General features: G+C 36.8%; 1 protein-coding gene across 2 annotated transcripts in view; it reads left to right on the plus strand.

Annotated features, from left to right (window-relative positions):
• The window catches only part of VWA8 (von Willebrand factor A domain containing 8), a 360,366-nt gene that overhangs the window by 169,691 nt on the left and 174,203 nt on the right, over positions 1-16,472 (plus strand). For both annotated transcript variants that reach the window (XM_059902829.1, XM_059902830.1), the window contains exon 21: positions 4,896-4,972. In XM_059902829.1, the coding sequence (XP_059758812.1) occupies positions 4,896-4,972 (77 nt within the window). The remainder of the gene's footprint in view (positions 1-4,895; positions 4,973-16,472) is intronic.

Below are 16,472 nucleotides of genomic sequence, written 5' to 3' on the forward strand. Positions count from 1 at the left end.
CCGATCCCGGCCTCCAGGAGTGTGTCTTTCTGCCGAGGCACCTGACACGTTACTAAGGGACAGTGTGGTGAGGCCTGTGAAAGACAGCGGTTTAGGGACGCGAAGAGGAAACCACGCTGGTGCTCCGAGCTGAAGGAGAGAAAGCATTGGGAGAGTCAGGCAAAGCTTCAGAGAAGCTGGGACATTTCATCAGAACCCTAAGGAGTGAGTGGAAGGTGGCAGAGAGATGGGGAAAGGCAGCCTAAATGAGTCAGAAAAAACAACCTCAGCAAAGAAGCAGCAACACAGAGGTTCTGGAGACGGCCGGCTGCTGTTTGGGTGAGACTTACAGAGGGCCAGCATGGCACGCTTGCAAGTTCATCCGCTGTGAGGGATCCTTCAACATTTCCGTCCCAGGACAATTACTCTTAGCCCAGATGCCACCCCTAGACCCATTTTCTCTTGTCTGCTCTCGGTTCCTCTTTAGCCCTTTTCTCCCACTCTGCCCCTTGCCCCCCTTGACAAGATATGGATAGACTTTCCCAGTCCTGTATCTTCTAGCCCAGGAAGGCAAGCTCTTTTTCTTTACAGGGTTTTACTTCTGATCTCTCTCAGGAAACAGGGTAACTGAAATAATGAGCCTGAGAACGTTGAAAGAGTCCCAGAATCTTTCAGAGTTCTTGAAGTCATGTCTCTGATCCTTGCTCTCACAGAAGCTGGAAGCAGGTTTACCTCCTGTCCCCGTGTCTGCGGGGCTTAATATAGCCCTTCTTCCTCCTAACCCTGTCAAGGGCCGTCTGACTCCTACCTCTGTGAAGGTCCTTCTTTCTAGTATGTTGTCGCAAAGAACACAATGGGATGGAACGGTAATGATAACAGTAAGCGTCATCCTTAGGAGACAATTTGTAGTTTTTAGAATCTCTCATTCTACAGGTTGCTTCTCCCTTTTTAAATGTTCACTCACTAAATATTTTCCTCAGTAAGAGTCAATTATGATGTAAAAACTATTTATTTTGTGCTTTTTTAAATTAAAGGATACAAATTGTATATACAGAATGATGACTAGTAAGTAAAGATAAATATGCACAGGAACAAAATGAAAATGGTAACAGATTTATTTTGGCAGTTGCACATTGGGTAGTGTTTTGTTTTCGAAATTTCCGATTAAGAAAAATGAACATGTGTAGTTTTTATAATGGAAAAATAAGATGCTATTTATGTATTTATTCAATTAAAAGTAATCCTGCAGATTTTCTTTTCTAGGTGAAAATGATGACTGGAAAGAGCAAATTGTTTTAACTGTTTCTTTTTGCTCAGGATATTTACAGAAATTCCTTCCTAGGTCATGCTTTTAGCAGTTCCTTGAAGGAATAATCAGAGCTTTTCAAATGAAGCCAGAAATGACCTGATGATATCTCTGTTTCAGAAAAATAACTAAACAGATTGTGGACTGGCGAGTTGTAAGTCCGGAGGCAGGAGACCAAAGAGGACCCTTTCTAGGAGTCAGAGCACGATGACGATGGGCTGCCCTGGAGTAGTGGCAGCGAATTAGAGAGGAAGGAGCAGATATGGGAAGCAGGCACTGCAAAGTGAACATGTTCAAAGTTAAACTGCCTTTTTTAAAACTAGGCTTTCCTCTCCCACCCAGCAAATGCACTTCCCCTCCCCTATTTCATGTGCCGTAAGTAGCGTCACCTTCCACCCTGTGGCCCAAGACAGAAAGGTTGATTTCTCCGGCTGCTCATCCCCACGTCCAGTCCATCACCAAGTCCTGTTAGTTCTTTCCCTTAAATATCTCTTAAATACATGCATTTCTCTCTGCTCCTTACTTTAAGCCACCTTCATCTCCTGCCTGAGCTTTCTAAGGAGGTTCCAAACGGCTTTCCTTTGCTTTCAGTCTTGCTCTCTGCCAGATCGTTTCACCAGAGTGATTTGCCAAAAATGAAAGTCTGATCCTATTACTCCTCTGCTTCAGTGGCCTTTTGGTGCTTTCAGGAAACGGTCCAAATGCTTTTACATGGCTTCCAAGCCTTCCTAGAGCTAGACCCTGCCTCCTGCTCTAGCCTCCTTTCTTACCCTTCCTCATTCCTGCTCCTGGACATCCCTCAGACCTGTCCAGCTCTCCAGCTCACTAGTGCCCACAAGTCTTCACACATACGGTTCTCTCTTCCTGGAACACTCCTCTTTCTGCTCCTTCCCTTTACCTCTTTAATTCCTTGATATTTCAACTGAAATATCACTGTGCATAGTGGGACTTCCTGAGCCCTTGGTTAAGTCTTCAAGCCTTTTGGATGTCCCGCAGCAGAACACTTATCACATGTATATCTATTACGTTTGCTTAATTGTCTGTGTTTCCTACTAGATTGTAAGCTATGAGTATGGCTCAGGAGCTGTAGCTATTTTATTTACCGTTGTATCCTACTCAGCTAGTGCAGTACCTATAACATTAGGTGCTAAAACAGTTGATAAATTAGACAAGGGAGATAAGGAAGGGAGGAAGGAGAGAAGAGAAAGAGAAAAGAGAAGAAAGAAAGAAAGAAAGGGAGAGAGAGTGGGAGGGAGGGAGGAAGGAAAGAGAGAGGGAGGGAGGGAGAGAGAGAGGGAAGGAAAGAAGAAAGAGAAAGAGTGAAAGAAAGAAAGAAGGAGGGAGGGAGGGAGGAAGGAAGGAAGGAAAAAAGTTTTTCAAATAGAGACTACAAAGATTCTAGTGACAGTTTGAATGAGATCAGGGAAAAGATAGACAAAAACATTCCGAGATTCATTCATTGAGCAGCTGGGTACGTGACAATACTGTTATATTGGGGTTAAAAAAAAAGAAGAGTAAGTCTGGGTGGAAGCATAATGAGTTTAGTATGAACATCTGGTGCAGAAGTTCAGTTGACAATTAGGAATGGGGAATCTTATCTCAGCTAGAGCTTAGGAAAGAAGTGTGAGCCATATGTGATGACTGAAGTGAAGGGAGTGGGAGGGAGTGGGTGAGATTCCCAGAGACAGTATATGGAACTAGAAGACGTCTGAGGTTGGAGTTCTGAAGACCCTAACATTCGTTAAAAACAAGACAACTGGCCCCAGATGGAGTCACTTATGCTAAATCCTACATCACAAAACCCAGACTTAACTAGGTAACAGTTTCAGCCTCTCCCAGAAATGGAATCTTAAACCAGTCAATGAGGAATCACTGGTCAGCACTAGTGAGATCATTTGCCTGATAGACCCCTGCCTTCCCCTAAAGGAAAGTGACCTTGTCCCAACCTAGTATAACAATTTTGCTAGTATAACTTCCTTGTCCTGCTCCCTTCTGCCTATAAAAGTCTTTCATTTTGTAGAGCTCCTCAGAGCTCCTTTCTGTCTGCTAGATGGGATGCTGCCCAATACATGAATCACTGAATAAAGTCAATATGCTCTTTAGGGACTTCCCTGGTGGTGCAGCGGTTAAGAATCCGCCTGCCAGTGCAGGGGACACGGGTTCGAGCCCTGGTCTGGGAAGATCCCACATGCCGCAGAGCAACTGAGCCTGTGCACCACAGCTACCGAGCCCGCTAACCACAACTACTGAGCCTGCACGCCTAGAGCCTGTGCTCCGCAACAAGAGAAACCCCTGCTCGCCACAACTAGAGAAAGACTGTGTGCAGCAATGAAGATCCAGCGCAGCCAAAAATAAATAAATAAATTTATTTAAAAAAATAACATCTTTAAAATTTACTCAGTTGATTTTTTTTTTTTAACACATTTAAAGAAGACATAGTAAAAGAGCTTCTTAGTGGCAACCTGGGACTTCACATTGCATTGTCCTACATTTATGGGACTTGTAAGCTCCTAAAACAGTGCTCAGGAGGAGTTTGAAAAGGCATGGCTGATTCTGTAATTTTGGAAGTGGGGAGGGAGCAGGAGCTCCCCATAGTAGTTTTTCATGACTTGTTTCTTTCAAGAAATCCTTTGTGTTTCTGACATTATAATGCATTTATGATATATGTTTTTCTCTAGGTTTCTTGAACAGAGCTGATATATTAACACACATTTTACTCACCTGAATTTATTTACGTAAAATTTTATGTTGATTGCAACACGCCATTTAAAGCCCACATAGCTATTTTACCATACATTCGAATGTGAACATTATAAGAAATCAATAAGTGTTATTTATTGCTGGAACATATGTTACAGAACTCAGCTTTTTTAACCACTTCTACTCTTCCCACACAACCCACTTGTTAAAAGATTTACATCCCATTAACAGAGTATTCCACCTCTAAGTGAAAACTTTAAAATGGAGCAGTGGCATGGGAGTGGATTCCATTTTTAACAGTCTGTCCGCTAGGAAAGGACAGCAACTCTCGCCATCAGTAAGTGGTAAGGAAATGAGGGCATTTCTAGGAAGAGCAGATATAGTTGAGACTTATTAATAAACCCTGGTTATAATTTTAGGTTTCCAAGGTTTTAAAGGACTAAAAAGTAGGACAAAAGGAGAAGAAATTAGTGTTTGATTAAAACAGAAGTACAGTATTATATTTATCTTTATATAACTAAAAACCACACTTCTGAAGAGCTGATTAGAAAAATCATTGTTTTTACACTTACTTGATTTCCTTTAATGCCATTCTTCACATCTGAAATAGATAATATTCTGCTCTAATGTCTACACTTCAGTGTAAAATTATAGAACAGAAAAAACAAGTCACAGAAGGCTAAAAATAATTATGAATTTCCTTTTAAATAAGAACTTAGAGCTAGTGTATTTAGAAGTAAAATTTTTTTTGAAAAACCTTTATGTCATAGAAGGTGTGCTGTATACGTTTACTCGTTTGGTTTTCATTAACAATAAGCTAAAACAGTAAGTAGGTTTTGGTAAGAGATTCTTCTGGTTTGTTTTACCTCCAGACAAAAGTTACTTTTAATGCTTCTTTGTGTAATTACAGGGCGTAGGAAAAAACAAGATTGTTGATAGATTCCTTCACCTGCTCAACAGACCTCGAGAATATATCCAGTTGCACAGGTAAGAGGATAAAACCCACAACCTCTTAAGATCTGGTTTAGTCATTTATTTTGCTCCCAGTACAATTTAAAAATACTTTCTTAAAGGCCCATTTTTAATATACCAGTTTCATTTCTGTTCCTCCTACTGTTATCTCTCCTCTCCTTAAAAGGTAATAAAACCATGCAAAATTTATTTTTAAAGTGACTAATGCTTTATAAACATGAATTAATAGATATTTTGTGGACAAAGAGTGATGAACATTACATTCAGGAAGCAGTTTTCATCAACATAAAGGCTCTTAAATTAGAAGAAAAATATGTAGAGACTAAGTGCACTCTCTAACAGGAAGCTAAAATCACTCACAAGGAGAAACATAAGCTATATGAATCTCAGGTGTGAGATAAGGAAGTCAAAACTATGAAGCAGTAAGTTTTTAGTCTCCTTGCCTTCCTTGAAAACACTTTGTGGATTATTTAATTTTGTGTGGTCAGAATGCTGTTCCAGGGATAGCTTTTAATCAAATAGATTTTCCTAACATGGATTGTTTTTAGCTTTATCAATGAACCTGTTCTGAATATTTTAAAAATAAAATATAAGCAGCAGATCCACCAAAGGGGAGAGAGAAAAAAAAAAATCAAGGAATATACCAAGTAATAAGCAACTTAAAAGTAGACTGAATTGTTATTGTTTTAATCCCAGGAAATTAACAAAAATATTGTGTAGTGGAAATAACACTGGATTGAGTTACAAGAATTGGTTTCTGGTTTGGATCCTTTCACTAAATAATGATATGTTCTTGAGAGGAAAACGTAGGAGAAAAGAAGGTAGAGTTAGTGGACTAAAGGAGAAAGAGAAGAGGACCAAAGTGAAGCTGAGATATGGTCAAAAACTCCTTCTTGGCATTTACCCCTCTGGCTGTGATGGAGTAACTAGTACCAGGTTAGTCCTACCACAGTAAATAACTATAAAACTGGACAAGACTCACAAACACTGGGAAAGGAACGACCACTAGGGACTGGTGAGCTGAACAATTACCAGAGGTCCCACATGGTTAAGAGACTTGACTAAACTTACTCCTGGTATTCACAAGATATCCTGTAAAGTTTATGCTTTAGAAGTAGGATCAATCTGTCCCTAGAGTAAAAGCTACTTTATGCCTACCCTTAATAAGTTTAAAAATAACTCTTGAAAAAACAAGGATGTTTGCTATTTAACACTATTTTGTAAGTTTTTCTCATACAAAATGATTTTAAAAGTTAAGGGGATGTATGTTGGGGGAAAATGTTTTGAAAAACATCAAGCTGATTCAGAAGTAAATTAACTGCTTAGCTGAACAAACTTACCGAGCAATGAAAGAAGACTACAAAATCCAAACATTTAACAACAGAGCATTCACAATATGAAGCATTCAATAGAGTATTACTAGGCATACAAATAAGCAGAAAATAGACCCCAAATGGTCAATAGAAATAGACCCTAAAATGACAGATGATAGAATTAGCAGATAAGGACTGTAAAACAGTTGCCTTAAATATGTTCAAGCATATAAAGGGCATATAAAGGGGGAATGAACATAATGAGGGAATAATTAGGAATTCTCAGTACAGAAATAGCAACCTTAAAAAAGCAGTCTCACATATGGGCAATTAGAGTTTCAAAAAAAAAGGACGAAGAATGAGGCAGAGTAATACTTAAAGATGTAATGGTGAAAAAATTTCCAAATTTGATGAAAAGCATGAAGTCACCAATCCAGGAAGCTCAATGAACCTCTAACAGGATAAGCAGGAAACCACAATAAAGTACATTATAATCAAATTGTTGAAAATTGAAAAAGGAAATCTTTTAAGCTGCCAGCGAAAAAAAGACATATTACATATAGGAGGAAAATCATAAAAATGACTACTGACTTGTCATGAGAAATAAATAATTGTGAAATAAATTTCACAATTCAGTGAAATAGTTGTTTTTAAAGAGCCAAAAGAAGAAAAAAAAAGTCAGTATACAATAGTATATCTGGCAAAACATTCTTTAGAAATGCAGACATTCTTGGATGAACAAAAACAGAGTATTTTTTACCAGCAAACCTGCATAATATAAGAAAATTACAGTTCAGTATTTTCCATGAGCATAGATACAAAAATCCTTAACAAGTATTAAATCAAATTCAACAATATATAAAAAGGATAGTACATCATAACCAAGTGGGTTTTATCCCAGGAATATAAAGTTGGTTTAACATTTGAAATCAAATAATTTAATTCACTCTATTTACAGCATAAAGGAAAAGCCATATGATCATTTCAGTCATTGCCAAAAAACAAACAAACAAACAAAAACACTTGGTGAGATGCAGTGCTCATTCATGATAAAATGTTACAGCAAATTACAAATAGCAGGAAACTCCCTCAACCTGTTAAGAGGCATCTATGGAAAACCTATAACTAACTTATATTTAATGGTAAAAAAAAAACAACAACTAAATACTTTCCTCCTATGATTGGGGAAAAGGCAAAGATATTCACTTTTCATCATTATGCTAGAGGTCCTAGCCAGTGCAGTAAGGCAAGAAAAAGTAATAAATGGCACATATGTTTAAATAGAAGAAGTAAAATTGTCTAGAGACAACATGATTGTATATATTAAAAACCCTAAGAAATCAAAAAAAAAAAAAGAAAAAAACTATCAGAACTAAAAAGTAAATTGAGCTAGGTCACAGGATACAAGGTCAACGTACAGAATCAGTTGTATTCCTATATAATTGCAATGGACAATGGGAAAATTAAAATATTTAGATACCTTTTATAATAGCATAAAAACATGAAATACTTAGAAATAAATCTAACAAAATTTGTACAAATTTTAGTTTACTAATTTTAATAGGGCATGGCTAGGTCATCTCAACTCCTAAACTTCTATGGCTCACCTAATACATAGCTTCAGAAAATTTCTAGCCTATTCCCATATCGTCTCACAGTTCTTCTTTATATGAATTACGCCTTATGTAAACCTAGGAATTTCAACTTACCTTTTTTTTTTTTTTAAGAATTTACTATGTCAAGATTACAGGACTAGGTGTTTTAGGAGATATGGAAAGAAATAAGAAACATAATCTCTATCTTTAAGGAGCTGTAATACTGTTCTTGTTTGTGATTATTTCAGTCTTTCATGTTCCACTTAATCTAAAAAATTAACTCCTTTTTTTCCTCACCTTTAAGCCTTTCCACCAGTTTTTTTTCCTACATGAACAAAGTTTGGGGGAAATAATGAAAGAATCAAAATGTTTGCTAGTTTCACCTGAATAACTTATTTGTAACATATCACAGTTCCAGTTTTTGAGCCACAAGACACGTGGCAAGGCCCATATTTTATGTTTTAAGGATGATACAGTGAGCATTGCAGTTATTCATTCTTATTTGTGCTGTTTTATCTCTTTCATTTTGGTTTCATTGTGTTTAGTCTGTATAGTGATGCCCTTAAAAATATGTAATTACTTGGAAGTTTTAATGAAGTATATACTGATGCCACTTAATTGTATAAATTAGAGCCAAGACAAATGAATTTAAATTTTATATTTTAAAATAATCAAGCAGAAAACCAACTTTTCTCTTAAGGATGACTTCAGAGGTTGAAATCAGCTCTCAAATTTATGCTCAGAAATACGGAAGTCACTTTATATGAGGGTCCCTTTGTATGGTGAGGCAGTTTTTAGATTTCTGTATATTGGACATTAAAATATTTTTAAAGAAAGATACATTAGGCTGAGCTAGCTCAATTAATTCTGATTGTAGATTATGAAGGTTAGTTAATATAATCAGCAAGAAAGGAAGCAAAGAAATGTAACATGTACTTAGTAATTATTCTTGGGTCTATGTCACCATCACATTCATTGTAAACAGGCCTTTTGCTTATAATTCATTATCTTTAATAGTTATAAGAAGTTTTAATAAATCTTATATTTCTAGGAATTATTCCTTGTCGTCTAATTATTGGCATAAAGTTGTTTATAATACCACTTTATGATATTTCAATGTCCTTAGGCCCAGTAATGATATTATCATTTTTATTCCTGGTATTGGTTATTTGCCTTCTCTCTTTTTTTCATGATCAGTTTTGCCAGGAGTTATCGGTATTATTGGTCTGTTCAAGCAACCAGCTTTTGGCACTGTTGAATGTCTCTTTTGTATGTTTCTTTTCTATTTCAATAATTTCTGATTTTATCTTTATTATACCCTTTTATTTTCTTTGGATTTAAAGTGCTGTTTATTTTTAAACTTTTTTATATGAATGATTAATTGATTTTCAACCTTTATATGTGTTTGAGGCTGTCTATATTTGAATCTCTTTTTGAGTCTTGGTTTTCTCATCTCTGAGTAATAGACGTTGAGAAGGTCATTTTTTATATCTCTTAGGTCTTTATTCTAATATCTTTGAATAGGCAAGAAGAAGACAGTATTTAATGTGCTTTAGAAAATTTAGAAGATTAGAGATACAGTCATCCCTTATTATTTGTAGGGGATTGGTTCTAGGACCCCCGTGGATGCTAAAATCCACAGATGCTCAAGTCTCTTATATAAAATGGTGCAGTATTTGCATATAACCTGTGCACATCCCCCCATATACTTTAAATCATCTCTATATTACTTATAATACCTAATACAATGTAAATGTTATGTAAATAGTTGTAAATACAGTGTAAATGTAGTGTGAATAGTTGCCACATGACAAATTCTAGTTTTGCTTTTTGGAACTTCTGGAATTTTTTGTTGTCCCAAATATTTTCAATTTGAGATTGATTGAATCCATGCTGCAGAAACTGTGAATACAAAGGGCCAACTGTACTATGCTTTACTTTCTACCTAGAATGTCTCTTATACCAATCTTTTGTTGAAAAGTAGCAAATAATTCATAAATAGTAAAGAATTACCTGCTGATTATATCCCATGGTAATTCTGATATTGGCTACATAAATATATTTTCTATGAAAAAACTTTCTAAATTCAAAATGTAATAAAATTTTCAAAGTTACAGATTTTTATTGTTTTTCCTTATAGCACTCATTGCTATATCCTTGATTGATGATAGTATTACAAATAAAATATCTACTCATTTAGATACTGGGGTACCTCTATTTGTCAGTATTTGATATTTAATTTGTTATGTAAAGTTGGAAGTAAAAAAAAAAAATCTCCATTTCTGTTTAAAATATATATTATTAAAGGATTTTCATTAAATAGACTGACATTCCCACCAATTTCAATGTGGACAGTTTTCTTCTTTATTATGTACAATTTTATGACTATATTTGTCATAAAATTAAAGCTCATGAAATTGACTTAAGAGAAACATATGTTTTAAAAGATCTAAAAATAGCAGTCAAAAAAAATGTTTGGAACTTCTCTGATCTATGGGTGACCTATTTAATGTCATTAACTCTGTCAATTTTAGATTCCTTTTAATGGATTTGCAATGTTACCATCTAAGTAATCAGTCACACTCAATTTAGTTTATGGATGCATTCCAACAAAATTAGTTATGCGCCATTCAAAACATAATCTTGATAAGTAAAACCGTCACCAAACATACATGAAGAAAACATACAACCAACGTACTTTTGAGTATGGCCGTCTTATGTTTTAATGATCAGATCTCATAAAATGAGCAAGCTAGGCAATTCATGTTTTTAGTTAAAATCAAGATGTTGTCCTAAGAGTATGATTTAGATAATTCAAAAGATTAATGAGTATAATGACTTTTATGGTGTATATTTCAAGCAGAGGCGACTACATGGCTCACATTTGTGAAGTGTATTTATTTACTTCTTTTCCCACAATATTATGTTAATTTGACATTAAAGAGGACACTTGATATGTCAACTTCTGTAGCTATATTTCCTCCTTGGATAAAAGTATACTTCTGTATTAAAATCAGAATTATCTTAGTTTTGAAATTCTTATGTTACCAGATTTTTTTTCATCTGCTACCCTTCATATAAGAAGACGATGGCACAGATCCAATCATTAGCATGACCCATATGCTTGTTTATTTTTCTAATACTGGTGCCCATTGTAAATATAGAGTTTTCAGGTCCCCCAGCAAAGTCCCAACTTTCTCTTCAGTGAGATTTTCCCAATGTATGCTCAACTTATTCCAGACTGAACCATTCTCTGTCCTACTCACAAGTATTGAACTTGTATGCATACCTGTCTTTATTCTTCCCTCTAAAATATACTCTGTTTCTCCCTGAATACTTCAAGATTTGGTCCACTGTTACTTCTGCATGGAACTTTTCTGATTTGTCATTCTGGGTGTATTTGTTCCCTCCTCTGAAACTCCACAGGCCTGAATTTGTACCACTGTGATAGAAAGAACATGGATTTTAAAAGATAAAATTATGTCTCTACCATTAACTTTTTTTTATAATTATTAAAAACTTTAATAATTTTTAAAAATTTAATCATTTAGATTTTTTTTAAACATCTTTATTGGAGTGTAATTGCTTTACAATGGTGTGTTAGTTTCTGCTTTATAACAGAGTGAATCAGCTATACATATACGTATATCCCCTTATCTCCTCCCTCTTGCGTCTCCCTCCCACCCTCCCTATCCCATGCCTCTAGGTGGACACAAAGCACCGAGCTGATCCCCCTGTGCTATGCGGCTGCTTCCCACTAGCTATCTATTTTACATTTGGTAGTGTATATATGTCCATGCCACTCTCTCACTTCGTCCCAGCTTACCCTTCCCCCTCCCCGTGTCCTCAAGTCCATTCTCTACATCTGCGTCTTTATTCCTGTCCTGCTCCTAGGTTCTACCATTAACTTTTATGTGGCCTTGAACTCCTTGAGTCCTAATTTCTTTACCTACCAAACTGAAATAATAATACCCTTCAAGATGGTTGTGAAAATTAGGTGAAAATGTTTGCCAAGGACCAACCACAATGTCTGGCACATTTTAGGTCCCTAAATACTCAGGCTAACTCATAAGTATTAGTTTCTTGCCACATACCCCACTTCCTCTCACTCTGATTTGCATTATAATTTCTATATCTTATGTCCATCCCCCCTCCCCCAGTCATGGCTCCCCAACTAAATAAGGAATTTTTTGAAGGCAGGAGTCAGGTTTATTCATTATATATTAATTCATTTCACCTAATTTGTATTTATTAGATTCCTGTTGTTTGCCCATAGCTGTTTGGGGGCACGGATGATGTACAGTCATTCCTAGTAGCTGTAGGGGATTGATTCCAGGACCCCCACGAATACCCAAATCCAAGGATGCTCAGGTCCCTTATATAAAATGGCATAGTATTTGCATATAACCTACACGTGTCCTCCCATATGCTTTAAATCATCTCTAGATTACTTATAATACCTAATACAATGTAAATGCTATATAAATAGTTATAAATGCTATATAAATAGTGGCTGGCTCACAGCAAATTCAAGTTTTGCTTTCTGGAACTTTGAGATTTTTTTTTTTCAAATGTTTTCAATCCACATTTGGTTGAGTCCTTAGATGCAGAACCTGTGGGTGTGGAGGGCTGACTGTATAGATGATGATGATATTGATTTTGACTAGATGTGCTTGCTTGCTTGTCAGTGGGTGAGAATACATCAACATTTATAATACAGTGTTGCATATAAGCCAAGAAAGAAACATGTGCAGGTTCTGTGGGACCCTTGAAGAGAGGTACCCACCCCTCTGAGTGTATGCATGTGATTTGGTGGAAGGGGTCTGGAGAAGATGGCACTCAAACTGAGTCTTTAGGGATAAGTAGGAGTTTTCTAAGTGCAGAACACAGAACAAGGCATTGTAGTTATTGAAAACAAGCTGTCTAAAAGTAGGAAGTGAAGGCAGCTTGGGTAGCATGGAATGTATGTGGGTAGATGCAAGAGTTGATGCCAGGAGGAAGATGTGGACCTTGTGGGGACTTCATGGGCCTTGCTGAGGTTGGATTTTATCCTGAATGCAATGTGATGGCATTAAAGCAAGATCATTAGGACCATAGTCTGTGGGTAGATCAGAGTCAGATGAGACTTGAATCACAGAGAACACTAGGAGGTGATTGCAGTAATCCAGATAAAATTGTTGGAGCCAAACAAACATACTGGCAATGAAAACGGGAAGAAGGGAAGTGGTGAAGTGGGTTTAACTGGCTAATTTTAGGTTGATAACTATATGGAGGCTGAGGAGAAAAAAGAAGAGTGGACAAGGGGAGGACTACTGCATTGCATTGTAGATGGTTATTGTTAAAACCCTTGTTTTTCCCCTTTCATATTTTTATATACTTTTTCTTTATGAGATCAAATGAGATAAAATGAAGTGTAAAACTGTAGCACTGACCTTCTCCATATCAAATATCCTGGAGTGAATGATGACATGCTTTAAAAAGCACAGCATAATTCAGCATACAAGGCTTTCCTCAGTCTGAAGAAAACTGAATGTGACAGTATAAATTTTGAAATTCACGAAGTCCCAAAGGGCAAATAGATGTATCGGTAAGAAATAGAAAAACTAAAAGCTTTTTTGAAGTCTCATGGAAAAAATTATTATTGAGCCATCAAGACATTCTGATAAGAGCAATAGAGAACTGGAGATGTGTCTGATGTCATAGGCTGCCGGGATACTCCTTCTGTCTCATCTTCCCCATTATGAACTTGGAAAGGCTATTTTAGAAACATTTTTATCAGCAGTTAGACAGTAGTTTTCCCACTAAGAATGCCTGCTACTGCCTTTTCTTACAGAATGAATTATGCCACTACCTCTAACTTTTCCATGTAGATCTTTAGGTTTGTAATAATTTTTGACTCCAAATCCATTTAAATTTCTGTACTATTTTTACTTTTTCATTTAACAAACGTGTAACTAGCAGCTACTCTGTGCTAGGCACTGTTCTACACTGTTTTCAAATTGTAACTCGTTTTTGCACACAACTCTGAGTTCAGTACTGTTACCATCCCAGTTTTGCAGATGAGGACAGAGGCACAGAGGTTAAAAAACTTGTCTGAGGTCACATAGCTGGCTTCATACAGTCTGGCTTCAGCCTTATGCTCTAACCACTGCACTGTGCTGCTTCTTGACTTTGTCATGCTGATCAAATAGTATTTCAGTGTTAGTAGCACTTTAGTAAGTACCTCACTAAAGTACTAGCCATGTGTTAAGATTGTTGGTCAACCAATTCTTAGATTTAATACTTCAATCTACATATAATAGCTTGATTTTTTAAATTCTAGCTTCATATTTCTAATCCTTGCCCAGCTTGATCCCAAAGTCTTTCCTTTGGCCAGTTATTCCATATTTTCCCTTTTGTTTCCAATAATAATATCCTTATTAAATTTCATTTTCTGTTTTCTTGACTACTTCTCCAGATTATTAAACTTCTTTTGTGTCTTAACGCACCTCTCCTGAGGTGTATCATCAGTGTACTTAACAGCTCCGTTTTCTGTTCTGTCACCCAGGTAATTCATAAAATTGGAAACCAAATCAATGCCTGTGATCTTTTATATGATGTTCCTCCCAGGCTGACACTGCTTCAGTTCTCGGTGCACTCACCAAATGGTTGTTGTAGGTTATAGAGGTGGGTGAGTCAGAGCTGCAGACAGACCCTGAAACTGGAGATCCCAGCCAGCAGGCTGCTCTAGACTGTCTTGGAAGAGAAGACTGGAAACAAGCAGGATTCTATGGGATTCTTTTTTATTTTTATTTCCTAAATCACAAGCTAAATAAGCTTGAGAACCACTGATACAGTGTGTGTTTTTTCTTAGTTTTGTTATATCCTTTGCCACTAGAGGATAGCTACATTCTTTTCAAGTGTTACATACTTTTTTAGTTTGAGAAAAATTTCAAAAATCAAAAAAAATGTAAATAAAAACATGTAGCACATACCCAAATTTATCGCTCATATTTAACAACTGTTAATATTTTTCTCAAATTTGATTCTACTCTTCTTTTTGCAGAAAGGAAACGCTAATTATAGCTAAAGTCCCCTTTACCACCACCTCCAATCTCATCTCCCCTTCTTCAAGTCAATCACTATTCTCAATTTAGTTTATAACCTTCCAGTCATTTGTATGCATGTTTTTTTTAATTTGTAAAGCAAATTTTTGTTAGGAAAATAGTTATTTCACACTGACTTCCACTGTAAAATCAGTGATGCTCTGATGGCAGGGGTGGGGGGGGAATTTTTTAAAACCTTTAGTCCTTAGTTGTAATAAAACATAAACTCAATCTTACAATTGTTTCAATGTCAGATTATCTTAACATGCTTAACATCGCGCTCCAACCACTTGAACCTGCTCTCCTCTCTCTGGAGAGCTTCGCCTTCAGGTTTCTTTCAGCAGCATCCTTAGTTAAGCTGATAGAGTGAAGAAGTATCTTGGGCCAGTGTCATATACTTCCCAACCATCTTTTAATTCATTAAGATCTAAAATGTTTCTTTGTTGAGCTTTATAAAGTGCCAATTCTTATAAGTGAGACAGATATTGCTGTAGCCAGACTCTTCAGATGACAGCAACAGTGACAACATGAGCTGAAGGAGATGGGGTGAGGTGCTTAAATTAAGCAGGTAGATTTGTGTCCTAATGCGATCACTTAGTTCACAACACCGTTACCTATTTCTCTTAATGGATATATATCTGTAATGTTTTGTGCAAGAATTAAGAGCACTGCTGGACAATCTAAGAATTTTTTCTTTATTTCATTTGACTTTATTCCTTTATGCATCCAAATAGTCAACAGATATCTAGGTTGGGTACTCTAGAAGCAGAGCCAGAGATGGAAATGTCTGTATAAGTGATTTTAGAGGGAGAGCTTTTAGGTGAAACTTTCTGGGAAGTGAAGGAATCAGGATAAGACTGTGGAAAAGAAGTGGTTTTATTTATTTTTTAGTTTTTTAGTTTTGGCCGCCCCATGCAGCTTGTGGGATCTTAGTTCCCTGACCAGGGATCGAACCCTGGCCCCTGTCAGTGAGAGCACGGAGTCCTAACCACTGGACCGCCATGGAACCCCCAAGAAGTGGTTTTAGGTGAAGTCTGGCCTCAGCCTCCTCACAGGGAGCTCTGGAGCACGAATGGCACTACTCAGTTATCCCACCTGGAAGCAAGAGAGCCAGGCTTCTTTGCCCCCACGTCAGTGAGGCGTTAGTCAAGAGAGGAATCAGGGAGAACCTCTAACTTCCCAGGCATTTCTGGACAAGGTACTCCCCAGTACCAGATGGAGGGCAATTCTTTGGAGAGGGGTGCAGCTGTGAGCTTTTAGAAGTCAATGCTACAGTAGCTGTGGGATGGGTGCCTTTGGTAGCAGAGGAGATCTGGGTAGGACACCAACAGCATATACTACCAGATGCCAACAATATACCCTACCAGAAAACTCAGCCTCCCATTGAGCACAGCCCCTAGCACTGTTCTAGGCCATGAGAAATGCAGTGATGAACAAGATAGACAAGGTCGTTGCTGCCATGAAGCTTTCCTTCTAGTGGTAAAAAGGAGACATGCAATGAACAAATAATTCAGTAAACTGG

The sequence above is a fragment of the Balaenoptera ricei genome, chromosome 18 (genome assembly GCF_028023285.1).
Source record: "Balaenoptera ricei isolate mBalRic1 chromosome 18, mBalRic1.hap2, whole genome shotgun sequence".
Classification (NCBI taxonomy): domain Eukaryota; kingdom Metazoa; phylum Chordata; class Mammalia; order Artiodactyla; family Balaenopteridae; genus Balaenoptera; species Balaenoptera ricei.